The 20,533-nt window shown below is 33.4% G+C and overlaps 2 protein-coding genes across 2 annotated transcripts; both read left to right on the plus strand.

The window, feature by feature from the left end:
- Positions 1 to 2,072: 2,072 nt before the first annotated feature.
- LOC120327539 (uncharacterized) lies at positions 2,073 to 7,231 on the plus strand. Its single transcript, XM_039393857.2, has 5 exons — positions 2,073 to 2,292; positions 2,896 to 3,071; positions 3,748 to 3,924; positions 4,128 to 4,422; positions 5,703 to 7,231. Exons 1-5 carry the CDS (start codon positions 2,160 to 2,162, stop codon positions 6,134 to 6,136), a joined length of 1,215 nt encoding a protein of 404 aa, XP_039249791.2. The 5' UTR covers positions 2,073 to 2,159; the 3' UTR covers positions 6,137 to 7,231.
- Positions 7,232 to 14,318: 7,087 nt separating this feature from the next.
- On the plus strand, positions 14,319 to 19,933 carry LOC120328616 (uncharacterized). The gene is made up of 4 exons (XM_039395146.2): positions 14,319 to 14,625; positions 15,866 to 16,065; positions 16,473 to 16,643; positions 16,817 to 19,933. The coding sequence occupies exons 1-4, from the start codon at positions 14,445 to 14,447 to the stop codon at positions 17,615 to 17,617; spliced, it is 1,353 nt and encodes a 450-aa protein (XP_039251080.2). The 5' UTR covers positions 14,319 to 14,444; the 3' UTR covers positions 17,618 to 19,933.
- Positions 19,934 to 20,533: the final 600 nt, after the last annotated feature.

The following is a 20,533-nucleotide window of genomic DNA, read 5'->3' on the forward strand; positions in this document are numbered from 1 at the left end:
AAAATTCAAAATTACAATATCGATTAACAGTTTTGAACATTGTAAAATATTTCAATTTAAGGATACCTGTTTTGAGGTGGTTAGTTTGTTTCTGGGCAACATGAAAGCTGTACAACAAATAATCCTGCTCCAAACTATTTTGCTAATAGTCTTCTGTAATAGGAATCAAATAAAGGCAAATAGTTGTGATTGTGATATGCTGATTGCTATTTGTTTTTCGAATCCAAATTAAAACCTAAAGTAATCAAAGAAATATATGGCTTTATTAGTGGAATCATGGTATAATGCAGCTATTTTAGTCACTCATGCTCCACTGAAGCTCTGAAAACTTAGTCAATATCGCACAAAACGTACAACGAATCAAAAATATTCAATATCGCTAATAAAGGAATTAAAATCAGATTTCTTTATCATTCTTTCGAGATATAATTATGCATTTGTTGATGTTTGTACACATATTGAATCCAAAATACATGGGAAACACTATTTATTTGAACGTCAAGGTCTATAGAACGGAGAAAATTTGTGCTAATCAGACAATTTCAAAGACGATGCATTTCACAGCTTTGACGGTTTATCTTATAATTATCATATACCACTCATAAAATACTATACAACATATAAAATTCATGGTACTTTACTCTTTCATTTTATGTAAATCAATGGAAATTGAGAGAGAGCAAAATTATGTAATTCATCTGCATGCTGAACAGCATGATGGGAATTTTCAGTAATGGTCCAATACTAAATAAAAGCTATGATATAATAAATACTTCCCTATTCGAATAGAATACTAGTTCAGACTGGGTGGGGTAATTACAAAACGGTTCATATACCGACAACATCTGTATTTAGATTAAGTAAACAATTTCGTTCAATATTTTGCATCATATGACTGGCGCGTTGGAAAACGTAAATGTTAAATTTTTTTTATACATAGTTTTAATCTGAGTTGGTTAATGTTACTGTTAGTATATAGTCATTCATCGTTCTCCAAAAATTGTCGCTATAAAGGACCGACAGAGCTAGCATATTCAGGTTTTCAATATTTGTTCTGTTCGCAATATATACCCTCCTACTTAAATCTTTGTAATCATTAACTCATAGATAGGATGGTCTGATATTTCTCATTAAAGAAGATAGAGTTTGATGTATTGGAAGTGGTATACTTAGTTCGCTGCAACACTGGTCGTATATTTTCTCAGTATTTAATCCTAGGACAGAAACGTTATTTTCTTCACATTGTCCAGTTTTGGCGAATTTAACGTGAATGGGACGTCTGTATTGTGTAAGACAAAAACGAGTACGTTAACCTTCGTAATGATTAATTTGAGAAATGTAAATATTACTTGCGTCAGCACCATCTAATATCATATGACCTAGAAAATATCGACCAAGAGGTTGCTTCAAACACATATCGCATTTAGTTGAAATGGATTGAAATGTAGCAAGCCAAGATAAAAAGCAACCCAGTCGTTGTAAATTTGATAAAGTTTAGCAAAAGTTATAACAAAAACTTACATACTAACTAATTGTTTATTTAGTTTAGTTGAACTTTGGAAACCGTGAATGTAGAGATGTTAACTGTAGTCGATGAGGTTTATAAAAGAAAAAGTAATACAGAACCAACTAAGACGAAAGTCAGCCAAGAGAACTAAAATATTTTCACGAAAACAGAACCTTACATTATGTATGAAGAGTATATAAACTATAAAGATGGCAAATTGAAAATTAATATCTAAATTATGTAGGCATTATTATTACTTTGACGTAGGTCCTAGTTTGAGTAAATAAACTTAAAAATACAGTTTCAAAATTTATTTGATTTAGTCAGATTCATAGGAACCCAATGCGAAGGAAATGAAACTCATTTAAAATCGGTAGTGCTAATGAAAGCATGTGACGACTGCTGTACCAATAGTTCAACAGATTATAATGTATTTAGTATAGTACGATAGGTTTCAACAGGAATGCAAGTTTTCCATTCGCTTTAAAAGAAAGCCAAAGAAAATGAAATATACCTTAGGCTAATGATTAAATCCGAAAAAAAAATATGATTTTAATTTTAACATTTTTTAATTTGCCCTTTCAGAACTATATATCTTAGAATCCTTCCGAAATTTCTTTTTTTACAAATTTAAAAGTGAAACAAAACCATCATGATCAAACTAACCATGTCGAACGTCACGTGCTTATTGCTGATACTTTGTATGACCAATATAAGACAAGTTTTCTCTCAATGTGCCTGCCCTTCCGGGTGTCAATGTAACGGTGCTACAGTTACATGTAACAGTGAGTAGTGTTTTGTTATTTGCTCGTTTTCTTGATTTTTGCTTGAATTTGGTTATCTTGGTTTTTCGCATAGTTCAATTTAATGTCATTTAAGTACGTCGTATACGTACGTTTTGTGTTAATGGACAGATATTGGTTAATGAATCACGGTGTCTGATAAGATGTGCTTGTTTATAATATTGCGCACTGCTCAATGAAAAATGATGTCAACGGGTAAGGTTAACCTGATCAAGGTAGTAACTATGGTTACTTTATGTATATATATATTCATATTAGCAAGAAACATGTTCCATGATCATTGCTTGTGATTATAAGCTATTTTTAGGAATACTGATACAAAATCTTTTTATATATATAGATGTGACACTGGAACCCGATCTTTATTGATTCACTTATGTCATTTATATTGAGTGCGTATAGAAAACCTAGAGTAGATGTAAATCTTGTAAAAGCTGCGATGTCATACCACGTAAATCTTCTTATCTGTGTTGGAAAATTATACAGAAACTTTAGGCACAAAAAGATGATGTAAATATGCTGAGAATTTGAAAAAATTAAACAGTTCGTCTGAATGTTTTTTCTCGACATTTTTTCCATATTTAGACATAAAGGTTTTCCCCGAATGCCTGCCAGCGGGATCAACAAGACTTACAGTATACAACTCAAAGAACCTGACTACAATATCCAGCATTCCCAAGGACTTAACTTACCTAGAAGTAACAGATACTAGTGTATATAGCGTGTCAAAACACGCTATCGCAGACGCTTCCATGTTACAGGTAGGTAACACTTCAGTATATATTTCATTAGTCGTTTAGTCACAAGGTCGTTTTCTTATTTAATAATTGATTATTTCAGTGACGACGATTTTTAGTTTATTTATACGTTTTGAGTGTATAGTTTTTATGATGTCTTTGAACATACGACGGCAATGACGAATTTGTAAGATAAATTGCAATCTCAGTCGTTAGTCACGGGTAGATTCATTGACTGTGGATTTGAAATAAAAGGACATTAAACGGATAGTTTAATTAACAAAGTGAGTACTTTTAAAAAAAAATTAAAAAAAAATAGTAAAAAAGCAAATTAAGCTTGGTACTAACTTTCATTTAAACTTTCAGTGGTGGGATTCTAATTTTGTTTGTCAGCCGGTTCCATAACAGAAGTCATATTTTTCGGCCGGTTCTGTTATATGTTTTTTTAGTAATGCTAGCCGGTTTGCTGATCTCATAAGATTCCGCGAGGCGGTTCTATAGAACCGGTGCGAACCGGCTGAATCCCACCACTGGACCTACCCAGTACGGATTGCTATCTATTTTCATTATTGACCTGTATACCTATATTTTAAAAACACTGCATTACCAGATTAGCCATAGAATGTTTATAATTGCACTTTTTTTTATTTATAACGAAATATATTGTCTTAGTATCATGAGTTTTTAATATTATTTTCAGACTCTGATGTTCAGTTATAACGATCAGTTAAGACAACTTGATCTAGGTGAACCGAGTGATGGTAGCCATCCATTGACAACTCTAAATCTGACGAAATGCTCAGTGCTGAGTGAAGTCGATAATGTCAAAGAATATATCAACTTGCAATTTATTACTATATCTTCCTGTAATCTTCAAGTGAGTGAAATAATCAATAGAATGATATTTATCACAACAGATATAGATTATTGATGCAGGCAAGAGGATGCTACATAGGGCGAGCGGCAGTAAAATAATTGTGAAGAAACCAAACTATGAATTATATGATCAGTTATATTATATATCTTACATTGTACCTACTCAATTTGCAATGTCATATTCTTATTGAAATTTATTTATAGGAAATAGATGATGACATGTTCAAAGGACTTCGAAAAGTGAAGACACTTGATATTTCACATAACCACCGACTGGATGACATTGATCGAGATGCTTTTGAGGACTTGGACGCTTTGGAAAGTCTTAGCATGAATGATTGCTCGTTGAGGAAGCTATATTCGGAATATTTTGATAACGCCTATCATAAAAATTTGGAATACGTCAATACATTGCTAAATCCTCTTCAGTGCTATAAGATGTGTGATTTCATGCAATGGTATTGGGGACATTCAAGTTTTTTGAGTTATGCTTTTATCGGTGAGTACAGATTTCATAACAGTTTCTTACGTTCTTTTATTTCAAAAATAGGTACGTTTTCCAGCAATACTGACCTCTCTCAATGAAACAAAATAGAACTTAACTTATGAAATTAATTGAACATATAATTACATGCCAATATAAAAGAAAGAAATCATATAGTAAAATTCGTAGCGTCAGTGCTGAGTAAAACAACTTGGCATACAGCCTTGCTAGCTGTCTTTAACACGTCCAGCTGATAAATGTTTAACTACTAATGTATTCATGTGTAACCCGTATAACAGACTGCAAAGTCATTTATTTTTGAAAATTATGATTTCTTACTGCTTTATGACAATTTTTCGCATTGTGTGTGCAAATTCGAGTTAGTTATTATATCAGGGTATTTTTCTTGTTTTGCAAGGTATACTATAGCCCAGTGTGACCAACCTGCTTTCGACCGCGAACGACTGAAATCTTCGACATAGCTCGCGATCGACTGATCGGTAATAAGGTCATAAACAAAAATCAATGAATACTAAATACGCAGATAACCTCACACACGCATACAAAAATTCCACCGCTGCCAATAAGCTCGGCTTTGCGGGTGCATTCTCAATAAAATTGCCACAAAAATTTGCATTTTTAATATTCAATTTTCTAATTTGATTATGTAATTGTACTCGGAGTAAATGTTTCATCGTGTATTTTAGATTTCATCAAATCATACATTCCAGATCTAGGGCCTGTCTAATTTTTAGTCGTAAGTGTTTTTAATTTCTCAAAAAACCCTAAAAAGTATCCATGTATTATTTAAACAGCGAATAATGAATATTCTCAAACCATAAATGTTATATGTCTGCTCAAACTTCAGTATATAATTTACAATTTTCTTAAAATCCAATGTTTTGCTCGATTGGAATTAAAAACAATTGGGCATTCTGATGGCATTGCTGCCGTTGCGAATAAAACAAACACACTGCTATGGAAGTGACACAATAACTTTGACATAGTGCAGAAATTGTTGTAGGGTTGTTTGCCAGTCAAGTCACACGATATTCTGCGAGTTCATTTCTAAAACTTGGCAGTAGTGAAACTTGCATTGGTTACGTAATAATATGCTCTATCGGGCTTTTCATATCGAATTACTGCATGCGTATATTGTATATTGCATGTACAACATTATATTCTTCCTCTTTTAAAACACACAACAGGCGCTGTATGAAACTGGTTCAAGGCAATTATTTGAAGTATGTTAATAAATTTACCCAACCCTTGATAGCTCTTTACTTGCTTTTTAGGAAGCTGCACAATTCAAAGCTACGGAAACACGTATGTGTACATAGTTTCCGATTTAAACCGATATGAGGCAGGATGTCCAACAGCCTTCGGTGTTATCATAGGCGCAACACTTGGAGCATTTTTCTTCATCTGTATTGCAGCTTGCGTGTTTGTAGTTGTTTGTGGAATTGATTACCGGAAATATTGTTGCTTTTGTTGCAAGAGCCAGAGGAATCGAAGAAATTCTAGCGATAATAGTAGTGCCAATCAGGATCAAGATCACACTTACGCCACGGCGTACCAGACACAAAATGAAAAGGCACATATCAACTACCCTGAAGGTGCCATGTATACTGCCGCGCCACCAAGTTACGAAGATGTCACTAAAGCCGTGGATCAAGAGCAATCTCAGTCCATAAATATACCGGAGGTGGCTTCGTCTTCTACAACTTAAAACATGTAGGCCGATGAAATAATTGATGTAAACAAAATCACTCAACAACGCTATTCCAATATTTGTAAAATCAACCTAATTGCCTGTTATGTAACTATTTTGTGTGCGACGTTTTGTGAATTTCACAAAAGTAAAATTCTGTGATGTAAACAAAGATGAACAATATTTAACCGAGAAAATGATGTGCTTTTCAGTGATCTTTTAGTTATACCAAGGTATAGATTCATAACAAATGAAAAGTAGCATCAAAATGACAACTTTATTTAAATCTTCACGTTTTGTTATGACATATATTTTTTGCAAATGCTGAAAATGTCAAGGCCACGGTGAATAATTTAGCATCCTCTGAAACGTGGAATTCAAAATTCCTCATTTTTTAAATTGTTAACGAGTAGTAGGAAAAAAAAATTTTGTGCGAAATATGTCAACAAAGTTGAATATAACTAAATTTGGAAAGTAATTTAATCTCACTCACTCTGTCATTTTTACTATTTTATTTTGATTTTATATAAAATATTTACACTGCGATCTTGCATAACAAAACATCTTGGAACATTTTCTATGTCAATTCTTTGATATTTGCTTTGAAATGGGTTGAAAATAACATAAACCTTTAGTTGGTTACTATTTTACTGGACTTCATAACGTTGCGTTAGCATTAATTCTCTTCTGGTGTATAACATATTCTGGTGCTAACATATTCATCGCGGTTTAGAATCAATTTGTTTGAAAATATACAGGGTATATCTCTTTACAAAAGTTTTTCAAGCACCCAATGTTAAATATGCATATGTATACTAACAGTGGAAAATTGATAAAAATACAATTATATGCTGTAGTTATTTTCAAAAATTGACACGCTGAACGCTAAATAAGACGTGATGAAGTTTGGTTAATTTCAAGTATGAACCATTATAATGGATCGTGACAAAAGTCAAAAGTTTATAATTTAATTTTTTTTTTTATTTATCCTCAGCTTTAATCTTGTTTTGAATCATACTTTGACTTGCTGCAAAATTGTAATGAATCTTGTTAATAAACCAGATCTTTCGAGGAAAATTTTTATCGGTTGACTCCAAATTTTGAGTTTCACAGAAATTGTCTCTCGCTCACACTCCTGGTTGACAAAATCCGAAGGCCGACCTCACGTTAAAAATATTTTCGATCCCAATTCCAGAGAAAACCAAATTTTTAACCCAAACTCCTTCTTCAACGTCCATGGAGAATGCTTATTCAACGTTCTGTTTTTTAGTTTCTGTTTGAAAATTTTGGTTTTAATTACACCACTAGTGCTGGAATTCCAACTTCTAACTCACGAAAAAGTCAAATTTTCTAATTAGCGTCAAAATAAGGAGATGATAATTCGAATACGACTCCTGTTGTGTTATCGACGTCATCGATGAAAGTGAAATGTGATTGTATAAACGGTCACTGGGTAGAAAACGCTGTTCGTCCATCAACGCTAATTACAAGGACTGTTAGACTGAGGTAAGTTACATTGTCAGGCAAACTGCCTAGTGTTGTCTGTTAGATTGCCTTGGGATTCGAAGTGGAATCGATGAGTTCCAGTTTTGTTGTTCACACATTTTCTGGAATTAAAACACTAACATGCAATTTAAAATATATCTAAAAACAGGGCAGTAGAGGCATCTATGTCATTAGGTGAAATTAAGAACAATACCATATGGCGACAGTTTATAACTTCCATAAATAAGGAGTGCCTTACATAGAACTACTTCGAAACTTTTGTGGCATATCTGTGCAAAAGTATTTAAATAAATTGTGCACTGTCACCAAGTTTGTCAAATAAATTTTTACAAATATTGTACTCCCCACGAATGGCACAACCAGAAACAATATAGATAATAAATTGCTTTAATAATTCATTCATTCTCCCGGTAAATTTATTTGTGCGGTTGGCCTATGTTGTCATACGTAATGGTCTGCCAGTCTTCTGCGTTAACGTTTTATTTTAGCGTTCACAAAAAGAATAAGTTCTGACCATCGGATATCCACGGACTGTTTAGTAAAATTTTGTGAAAATGAGTCGCAATTGGAGTCGGTTTCAGATGGTGTTTGATAAGCACAGGCTTTCTCCGTCGGGTTGGCGATAAGAAGTTTTCTAACAAAGTCAGAAGCGAAACAATTTGACATAAGCATAATCTATCCAACGAACACATTCAATTAACTTTCCGCTAGAGTAAGATAGAAATATCGACGGGCTTTGTTATAGGACGCAAGTATACAATAATATTGATAGAATTATTCTGAAAAGCCGCAGTCGGCGGAGTAACAACGGCAGGCTGCATGGCTCCTTCATGTCTGGAAAAGATTTAGATACTCCGCCAAGCAAAAGGAGTGGATAATTCAAAATAAACTTTCACACAAAATACTAAGGTTTTTAATGGTAAGTGTGAATTTTGGTAATTAAATGGGTTTAATACATACTACCAGTATACTATTTTTAATCAACAATGAAAATATGTAGAAACGGTTTCGTTGAATTGTTCAATTGTTTCTCGGGCACCATGGTATGATATTATTGATTTGGATTCCAACAAGGTTTCTTGAAATGTTTAATTTAGGTTATTCATTAATTCGCGAGAACGAGAAACATCTTAAATCTTAAGTAGTACTATTTCGTAAATGTTCATATTAGATATTCAGCATTCAATCGCACATGATCATCTCTTGCGAGTTTTGCGCATATCACAAGAGATGACTCGAGTGCCAATTTTATTACTAAGTTTTGGGAGCCGATTACCGTGCCTCTGTATTTCTTTACACAGGGTGAGCCAAAAAATGTTACCAATTTTTACATCCAGAATATAAAAAAATAGTAACATTATTTTGGTCCACCCTGTATATTCTTTTTTACTATTTCATACTGATTATACGGATAATACTAGTTATATACTACAATATTATTTTAGTAATCATATTTATAAAATATTTTTTCAGACAGATAACATTTGAAGTATCCAGCCGTAGAAAAAGTGTAGAAAACATATAACGCTATAGCAATAAAGTTTGTGTGATTGCTTTCTCAGATTTAGGTAACAAAATTATTCTCGTCTGGAAAATATAAAAAAAGCGTAATATGATCATGCTACGGGCTGTATTTGTTACTTATCGATCTTAAGATCGGTAAGTATGTTGATAGGTATTTGTCTGTTTGTCTGTCTGTCTGTTTGTATGTTTGTCTGTTTGTCTGTTAGATGAACGCGATATCTCACGAACGCGTGGTTGAATCTGCTCCAAATTTTGCATGTGCATGCATCTTACCTCGGACCAGAAGCATATAGATTTTGGGTTAATTATGTCGTATAATTAGCGAGTTATTAACTAATTACCGATCTAAGATCGATAAGTCTGCGGTCTCCCACCGATATTCTCGTTTTAACTTTTTTGATATTTGGAATCTGCGCTATGGCAGACGTCTGGGAGGATTGCCAACATTGTAACTGTTATAACAGCACAGCATCTTGTAACAGGAAGTTATTGCATGTTATTGCGTATAGATGTGTCGATGTACTGATACTGCTAAATTCACAACGAAAAAGTATGAAAACTCAAAAAATAGCTAATAGGACAAAAATCCTCTTAATATTATGAATAATCATCTTATCTTAAATCGTCGGCCATTAGTCAAACTTTATATACTTTTTAATCTTATATTTTTTTTGTTGGCTTCCACGCAAATATTCATAAATCGTATTGATCCATTGGGGCCCTAATATTTCTATTTGTCGAACAATAATTTTTTTAAAGCTATTCGAATTACGAATTTGTAGATATTTTATTCTCTATATATGCAAATGGAAAGTTTTTATTGCAAAACAAGAAAACAGATGTAGAATTATAGCTTTGACCAATTTGCTTGAATGAATGATGAATGAATTTGCGTGAATGATATTCTCGAGATAGAACAGGAGCTGTGACAATACTTCTGGAATTTTTCTATATTTTTTTTCAATTTTATCAAAAATGAGTTTATCTTTGAACATTCTCTAGCATTTCTATACTTTCATCTTTATTTTTTTGTTTTCTCATGTTTATGGATTCACAGTTGAAAACCATCCGGAGTTGAAAACACTTTGTTGCCTAATTTTAGACATATTTTATTTAGAATAAGCGTATGATCAAAATAAACGTTTTTATGCGTACATTTGCAATTCAGACATCACCGAAATTCCGTTCTGTATACCATCGAATACAATTCAACTGACTATAACTGACTCCCCCAAACTGACAACACTAGGCAGTTTGCCTGACAATGTAACTTACCTCAGTCTCAACAATGTTGGTATAAAATCTATACACGACGATGAAATTGGATGTAATACTCCGGGTAGGTGTTTGATACATAACATACATATTACATATTTGATACATTAACTATAAAAACTAAATAAAGAGTTGTAGAAATGTAACTTCATAATTAGCCTTCGTACACAAGTTCGTTCCTCCAATATACTTTGATGAATATATTTATTGTCTGCATTACAACGATAAATTCAATGGGATTCTTATTGATACTCTCGTCATATAAACATTCTTTGCTTATACTAACCGTACCATTGTTGCCCATAATCTTTGAGAATATTATTATTAGCGACTTTCTCTTGAAGATAATAAACAAAATAGAATATCCTCTTTTAGTTTTTGAAAGTGATAGCATGTGAAGATCTGGTAATAGTTGATCTCGAATATGGGTCGCACAACTGGTCTGTTTCGTTGCAAGAAATACAAATTACCAGATGTAAAAATCTTGATGTTGTATCGAATTTTGACCAAGTAAAATCTTTGGAGGTCATAACTATAACAGAAACAAATATCAAGGTATGTACGCTGGTTGAGATTTACTAACCAAACTAAAACATATTATCGTATAATGAAGCGAATTACATCTATTTTTACGATCAAATTGGAGCAAACAAAAACAAAACTGTGCCAAATTTAAGAAGAAAAGTAAAAACCTATCTAGGATTGTAAATATACGATACGAAAAAAGCAACCTGCGTATCATTCAAAAAAATATTTCAGCAAATTGCAACCTTGGAAGAGTTACCTTATGAGGGTTATACGTGAGCGTTTCTGCATTCACAAATATGGGAAAACTAAATTCCCTATTCTATACGACATCGGCACGGAACAAATTCAATGCACAATCGAAGCATGTACTGTGTTATTAAACACGACTCAATTCAGATAAACATATAAAGTGAACCAGTGATGCAATTATAAAAAAAAAATCAGAATAGTTTTGATTTTTATTTTATTTTCTTGCAGACTATTGACGAAAATATTTTTGGAGCACTGCCCTTGTTGAAACATCTTGACATATCTCAAAACGCTCACCTCAAAGTTATGATTCAATATGCTTCAGCCAAATTGGATTCTTTAAAAACTCTTGACATAAGTGAATGCAATTTATTCACCCTCTACTCAGAGTATTTACTCACTCATAAACAAATGAATTACTATCGGTTTGGACTTCAGGAAATCCGTTTGCTGATGTGTGAGTTTACAACATGGCTTATGGGGTATCAAGGTTTTATTAATAATTCAATTTTAGGTAAATTGCTTTTATGATAGTTTTACTTTGTGCCTTAAAATACTTCATGTTGTAAGTCAAACATGCATGGTGCGACACTTGCATCAAACACGTCTTTGTATACAACAGTCGGAGGCTAACATAATTTACAACAATAATTTAAGGTAGACGAGAAAGTAAACTTGATAAACCAAGTCAGTTCTTGAACTAGCAATATCTTTCTCAAAAAATTTCTCATCGATATTTTCTGCGCTTTTATTAGAAAATAGATTTTGTACAAATTGTAAAATGACTTTTTTACACGATTGCGGCGATCCTTTCAGATTACCTTAGAATAAACAAGCTATAATTTCTGTTTGAGTTGGAGTTTCGGGTTAGTTGTTGGACCAACCAGACAGAATGTAACTAAAAATACTAAATATGATTATGTTGAGTGGTGTGTATATTTCCCTCGCTTTTTGTGATTGGCAGTTAATTTTTTCTCAATTTTTTTAGCTCACAATTGGGATATCTTTTTGTCACAGGCGACTGCTATTTTAACACCACCGAGGATTCTATTACATATAAAGTATCAAAGTTGACAGGCCTGGAAGCAGGATGCTCATACACAAAAGCTGGTCTGATTATCGGCTGTACTTCAATATTTGTGCTTTTGTTGATAATAGCATTTTTCATTATCATATCAAAATATGATCGACAATGCAAAAAATATTGTTGCCATTGTTGCGACCGACAGAGACTTAAGAATGCTGATGACGAAGACCACGACATGTCTGAAAGCAATTCCTCCGAGCAACAGAAAGAAAAATTAGACGGAACAACTCTGAATACACTTTCATTTCCAGAAGATAATGCATAGGATGATAATATAAATTCAGCTGCTTTGTTTTGGGCTTATACATCTAGAAGTTGTTTTGCTTAAACTCATCTTGTATAAAGAAGAAATCTTGTATATCAAATTAAATAAACTACTCATGAAAAATAAAAACTCGATCAAATCGTTTTGAAACTTGTTTGAGGGGAGATTTTCATGCATGTAGTTATTCAAAATCAATTTTACATACTTAACAAATTAGAGTGTATTCTTCCTACTGTATTGAACAATTGTTGTCACAGACTTAGCTTCTCGTAAGATTTATGTAATCTGGTATTCTGCTGACTACACTCAAGCCGACTTACCGTTATTCTGCATTGTTGCAAGTCTATACTACCTAGTTTTTCCTAGACTAAATTGTGTCGTTCGTCCACGTACCTGTCTTATCTGTATACCAATTGTAAAAAAAAAAAACATTGTCGCCGGATAATTGCGTTCTGAATTATATGGGTGTAAATTAAAGCCGTAAATTTCATAATAAAATCGACATACCATGGCGATTAAACTATCATTTGGTATACGCTTGAGCAACACCAATTTGGATAAGATCAGTTTTTACCTCACGCTGATTTTAATTTCTACTCTCTAAATCTACCATGGGCAAACTACAGCCCGCTGGACAAATCCGGCCCGCTGGGTAATTCAATCTGGCTCAACCAAACTAAAACCAAGTTTTGATGTTTTTGTTAAAATATAGCTCAAGGAATTTGTTAGGATTGCGATTAAATTTAGTTCTGGCACCAGGCTCATTGTTTTCCACCATTGCTTTTGCAACACCTCGCCCGCCCATGTGTGTCTGAATGTCTGAACAGTAACATTTGCTACTAAGTTCAAATAAATGTTTTCATTGTACATCAAAAATGAGGTATTTGTCTTGGCATGCTCGAATTTATGGAAAAACATTAGTCTTCCTGCGTTTTTTTCTAACTACACAGTTTTACAACGTATCATATGGTTGAAACTCTGTTTGCATGGTTTGATTTTTCAATTCAACTTTCAAGAATTAAAAAAACGTCAAAACATAAAATGAATGGTAAAGTAGCCCATATCGCGGCTGGTTGTTTTCTAGCTTCAATTATCAATTTGCTTGGTTGATAAATTTAGAAAAATAGTAATAATATTCAGTTACTGTAAATCCAGTGTTAGATATCGGAGGCATCGGGAATACTGTTCAGTTATAACGTTTGAGATAACAAAAAATCCGAGTCCAAAAATGGACAAAACGCCCCATATTTCACCTTTATACTCGGAATACTGTTCAGTTATAACGTTTGAGATAACAAAAAATCCGAGTCCAAAAATGGACAAAACGCCCCATATTTCACCTTTATACTCGATCTTTCGATTCTATATTTGTGCTTAGTTTTGATCGTCTGTCCTGGCTGGACAAACAATCGAAGCTGACTTGCTGTTCAAAAATATTATGAAAGCGCACATCTCTGAATATTATACAACAGGTCGTCTGTATTCTATCAAACATTAACTACGGGAGGCTGTACGAATCTGCTAAAAACAATCAGGAAATTTAATATAACTCCACGTTAAAATGTAAGGCAAAAACAGCCAAATCGGTGATTTTAGCAAAGCATGGGATACAATCAAATGGGATCCCGGGGGTACTTTATAAGTATATTACGTATTCTGCTCGACATTTATCTTATAACAATTTTTGAATTAAGCAGAAATCTTTTTATCCATGAGTTTTTGCTAAATGCATTTCGTACAAACGTAATTGTTTTACCTTATCAATTCACGTGACGAATAACTATTAACAGTTTCTCTGGAATAACTTTTTGTTGAACATAATATGCATTAGTGCAGTTGTATTTGAAATTTGCATCAAAGTAGTAGACTGTAAGTAGGCGGCTGTATTCGTTATGACAAGCGTAAAAATATCGCTATGCCTCTTTGTAGTCGCTCTTTTAATCTCCATAGCAAATGGAATATTGCTTGACGCATCGGAAAAAGCTTCAAGGAAAGACGATGACACGAATCGCCTATGTCCTGTATGCCCTGAAAATTGTGACTGTTCGGATGAATCATCGCCGGTATGCACAGGTATGTTGAGATACACATAAATATGTGTTGTGTTTCAAGCACATCGATTTATGTCCGTATTTTATTTCCTACAAATTGTGCGTTTTTAGGTCTTCCAGATGGTGTTTTGAATATGATATGAATTTTAATTATTAGACTCAATCTATGGTTACTAGGTTTTTTATTAGGATTTATTTAAAATGATATATAGAATACTGCGATCTAAGACTCATGAATTTCCTCGACAAAGCATAATCCATTATCACAACCTTGGTTACATTGATGGGGGCTCCCGAAGTATGCAAACCAAGATGGCGGACATCGGAATGTAATATGTGTACTAGGTTAGGGTTAGGCCATAATTTTAGCTATAAATACTACGGGGGGCTCTTGGCTAGTCTTCGAACTGATTATAGGACTAAAATAAGGAAAATTGGAAAAAAATTCTCGCCTAACCCTAACCTGTTACCCATGTTACGTTCCGATGTCCGCCATCTTGGTTCGCACACTTCGGGAGCACCCATTGATGTCTACCTTGGGTAGTCTACGGGTGACTCTAATATGCCCGAGCGTACAGCTTGTTCTTGTCATGGTTTGACCAATTTTTCATATGTTTTGTTAAAATGAAAGCTTACATTCTGTTCGTTCTATGTGGTGTTTGGTAATACACTTTTGAATTGTAATAAATTAGATAAAGTACAAGTATTGTAATCTCAACTGATCAGTGATATTTACCAATAATAAATTTAAGCGACGCCATATTTCTATAGGCAACTGGCATAATAATTCATATTTTACTCCCACGTGCCAAAACGACATAAGGTGTTTCAATATTCTTGGCATTGGATGGAATTGAAAACTATTATCTTTTTTTTTATAATTTGACAAATTTATCAATTTATTGAATTATTTATAAGTCTTTACAAAAACGTTATTTGTAAGAAGGTTATGGTCATCTCCATATTGACCATATCCACATTTATTTCCTACTGTATGACTAATAATCTTGAACATACATCAAAGTTGTATAAAATGAAATAATCAGTGTAAAAAATATCTGATAACATTCCATGTCTTGAGAAGTTGAAGGTTACAATAATTACTGTAATACAATCTCAAGCACAAAGATATATATGTACAGCCAGAACTTTTTTTCAATTTTTAAAATTAACATTAATTGTTATTTTTAAAACTGAAACCTTAGAAAATATATCATCAACAGTGAATATTTGTACATAAACTTACGTGTTTTATTCAACAGATATTTTTGAAATACCAAAATGCTTTCCTGATGGTAAAGAAATAGAGAGTTTAACAGTCCTCGACTCACCCCTTTTGACGTCAATTGATGATGAAGATGCATTCGAACGTTACGACAAAAATCTCGAAATTCTTATTTTTCGCCAAACCGGACTTGGATACGTTAACTGGGAAGCTTTTGCAAATGTTAAGAAATTGAAGGTGACAAAAAGGCATCTTGTACATTATAGTAAATTTACCAACGTGCAATTTCTACTTGAATCCCTATACTATATTCAAATGAAATGATTCATTCAAATGATTAGCGTTAATCATTGTTAAAGGAGAGTGACCATGATTATATATGTTCTGCGGAGATGGTGATAATTTGCGGTGTTCTTGAAAAAAAAATTATTTGTCAAAGTTATAACTAGGACCGCGATTTCACAATACTGTATGAATTTTATTAGTATCGTTTATTTACCTTTCTCAACTAACAACAAATTATCCAAAACTTGAGTGATTTTTACGATTTCATGGTCCAATTCTTATTGACTATTTAAATTACGTTGATAACTTTGCTAATAATAAATAAGTATTATTCATGTATTGTTTATTTTTCTATACAGACACTCGAAATATCATCAAGTCGGTTGAAATGCATTGAACCGATGGATCTAAGAAATTTACAAATTCTGAATTTGTCGGGCAACAATGATTTAAAATTTTGTACAGATCAAGAATTGTTTGTGGAAATGCCTTTTTTGGAAACATTGGATTTAAGAAACTGTAGCATTCAGGTAGAAAAACTTAAAACATTGTTATTTCATTTGCACAATTTTTTTGAAAATTGAGTCGAGTTTTATTTGCGCTAATATTCGAACAAACGACTGTTTCAAGCTATGGATTCTATACTTTGTTTTTCAAATTTTTCTTGGTATACGACGTGCTTTTTAATATCTTTCATATTTAGGGAATGTATGAATATACTTTCCGTGGACCAAATAAACTTACTTACCTGAATATGAATTTTAACAACGAACTGGAAGAAATACCTAAAGACGCCTTTTCTGATCTTTCAAGATTACAAGAGCTTCATATAAGCTATTGCGGGTTACGAACTCTTTATCCAGAGCATTTTTCCACGGCACATAGCGATGGAAGTTTGGAATCCGTGAAAGCGATTGGTAACTGTTGGAAATGTGAAACAATGTGCAATTTTGGAGCATGGATGGACGACAACGACGACTTTCGCGACATTTTTGATGGTGAGCGGTGCAAAACGCCAACTTATTTGAGTGACGAATTACTTCAAAATTTGGGCGAAAGTGAGCTCTGTTACATCTACACGACTGATGCTCTCATTGTGATAGGTGCACTTTGTTTAATGATGCTAACACTTATCTGCTGTTTTGCGTTAGCTTTCAAAAACTGTTTTATCGGAATGTGTAAAAGTAGTGACGTATACAGTTCAAACCCTACTAGTCAGCAGCAATCTAATTTACGAAGTGCACCTCGAACAGGTCGGGCAGGCGTAGAAAACTCCGCCGCAGAGACGAACGATCACGCTATTGTTACTGTTGATGGAGCGATGTCCACTGATTCTGTTGGGGGATGGTGTATACACGATATAGATCCACCTGGCTATGACGCAGTCGTAGGAAAAAATGATGAAAACATGGATATCATGACAATGACATTGCGAAACGCAGATGACGCAGATTCAATGACAGATGTCGCCCCACCTCCTTATGATGAACATGCTTTTGCTTAAGTATTATTGGACACGTTTAGTGGCCATAACGATCGTTTCAAAATTTTGTTGTTATTGTTATTGTTGTTATTTGTCTCCGTCTCCATTTTTAAAAAATCGCTTTTCTCTTCGAATACTGGACCAATTGCTTTGCAATTTTCAGTGGTTAAAGATTATTGGACACGTTTAGTGGCCATAACGATCGTTTCAAAATTTTGTTGTTATTGGACACGTTTAGTGGCCATAACGATCGTTTCAATATTATGTTGTTGTTGTTGTTCTTGTTCTTTGACACGTTTTTAAAAAATCGCTTTTCTCTTCGAATACTGGACCAATTGCTTTGAAATTTTCAGTGGTTAAAGATTAATTTCTTCGCTAGAAGGCTATTACTTTTATTTATTTCAAAATTTTGCGTGAATTCTATGAAATTTGATATTTCGTCTAAAATTTTGCTGTATTATTTTTTATCCATGGGAACACTGATTTTAGTCAGTGTCATGACTGGCTGTACGTTTTGATTCTGAAAAATTCTTGCTACTGGAAATTCAGAACTTTTTTGAGGGTACCGGTAGCGTCAAAAGTACCGGTAAAGACTGATTCGCTCTGGTCTAACGTGTCCATATATTTGTGCGTAGCTCTCTTGTTGTTATTGTTGTTATTTGTCTCCGTCTCCATTTTTAAAAAATCGCTCTTCTCTTCGAATACTGGACCAATTGCTTTGAAATTTTCAGTGGTTAAAGATTAATTTTTTCGCTAGAAGGCTATTACTTTTATTTATTTAAAAATTTTGCGTGAATTCTATGAAATTTGATATTTCGTTTAAAATTTTGCTGTATTATTTTTTATCCATGGGAACACGGATTTTAGTCAGTGTCATGACTAACGTTTTGATTCTGCAAAATTCTTGCTACTGGAAATTCATAACTTTTTTGAGGGTACCACCGGTAGCGTCAAAGGTACCGGTACGGACTGATTCGCTCTGGTCTAACGTGTCCATATATTTGTGCGTAGCTCTCTTGTTAAAACATTCGAAACGTATGCTTTATTTGTGAAGTCAATGTTAGACCTTAAGTAACTATCTAAATAAAATATTTTAAACGATGTGCAAATCAAGAGGAGTCACGTTGGCGCCCACTGCTTACCTCATTGCAGCGTTGCTCGTATAGTACGTGGTCAGGCTTTTGATTCTGGACGAGTAGGTATGTTCAAATATTATCTGACATTTGAAAATATCTTAAGGTTGCAAATAATCGGCAAAAAGACAGCTATCAATCTGAATCAATCAATTTTGTATGTGTGTCTGTAAATTTACTTTTTAATATTTTATAACAGAAATACTTTATTTGTTGTTTTTTTCGTTTATTTTAATTCTTGTTTCAATTTTGATTTATTTTGCTATTTCATTTTGCAGTATTGCAGTATTATTATAATTGAAGTTGCTTTATTTTACTATATTTTCGCAATAATGAGAATGAAACACATTAAATTTACGTATATCTTAAAAATTGTATCTTTCACGTTATGTTGTTATATGTTATGAAAGTTATTGTATGACTTGCACTTCGAAATTTTACGAGCATCATGGTACTAGTGCAATGTTTCCCAACCCGAGTCCGTGGTCTCAAATGAGTCCGCGGAGCGTTTGAATGAGTCCGCAACGAGCCAGAAATTCACTGCGGGCCGCAAAAGTTTTTGCGAAACTTAATTAACTATCAGCCAAGTTACGATTTACGTTAGAAATTACAAAAAACAAAAAAAGCCAGTTTATTCGCATAACAAATAAACGAGTCAATTTTTAGAGCTCGGCATATATTCGAATATTCAACTATTAGAATAGCAATTTACTATTCGAAAATTCGGTAACATGTCTGTGCACGTTTTGATAGATACGTAATAGGTGCTTCTCGAGTTCGAACAACGAGGAATCATTTTTTTTTCTGGTAGGTGTAAATGGTGGCAACCTAAATTTTCTAAATCGAAAAGCACTTCGCGACCGATTAAAGACGCTTTTTTAGACATTGCAAATTGCAAAATTCCGGGTGCTACCGTAGTATATGTACCAGGGCATTTTCCTTTAGTATTCTGTGCTTTACTGCCTACACATTGGTACGGACAGTGGTAAAGGAGCGCCGTAAGTGTTGTACAAACAGCTCAGATTTGTCGAATTCACAAAAAATACGAATCAAAACAAACTATAATCGCCATCGGGCACTTTACCACGCATTTTTGTGTCCACGATTAGCATGGTATTTTCCGAGTAGTACTGCTTTTATTTCGTCAACACAACCGCAGATAAAAAGGATCACGCATATGAAAGGTTTAAATATTTTTAGCAACAGAAAAAATTATTGAAAAGTCGGCTCTTTTAACAAGTGACGTATACGCGACGATTCCTTCAGAAGTTGTTCGCGAGAATTTCAAAGCGATATATATATATTTGATTTACTAATATACTTTAAATACTTTTTTTATAAATACTAAATTAAGTTGTACATTCTGAAAATTTATAGCAGATAGGATTTTTTCTAACGGCGAAAAAAAATCGCAAGAACGCAAAAATATGTATCAAATCTGAATATAATCGGGTAATAGGCTACATTCTCTCATTTTTATGTTCGCAGATGGCCGTGGTTATTTAAAGAAGTAATGCTTTCACCTTGTAGTAAGTCGACGCAACCGCGAGTTACCATGAACACAATTAAATTAAAATAGAAACATATTTTAAATTCTCGTCGATGTCATGAACTGAATATTGTGTAAGAAAAAGTCCATTATACACCAAAAAGTCGGCTCTTTTAACGAACGCGTAATTGCGCGAATTTCCGATTTTGAAATTCGTTAAATTTCTGTTGTGTTTGGTTTTATTGCTTCTTCACACAGAGTACGGTTGCAATAAATGCGCCTTGAGTTCGCAAAGGTTTTCGCTGGTGAGGATAT

This window comes from Styela clava, chromosome 7, assembly GCF_964204865.1.
Source record: "Styela clava chromosome 7, kaStyClav1.hap1.2, whole genome shotgun sequence".
Taxonomy (NCBI): domain Eukaryota; kingdom Metazoa; phylum Chordata; class Ascidiacea; order Stolidobranchia; family Styelidae; genus Styela; species Styela clava.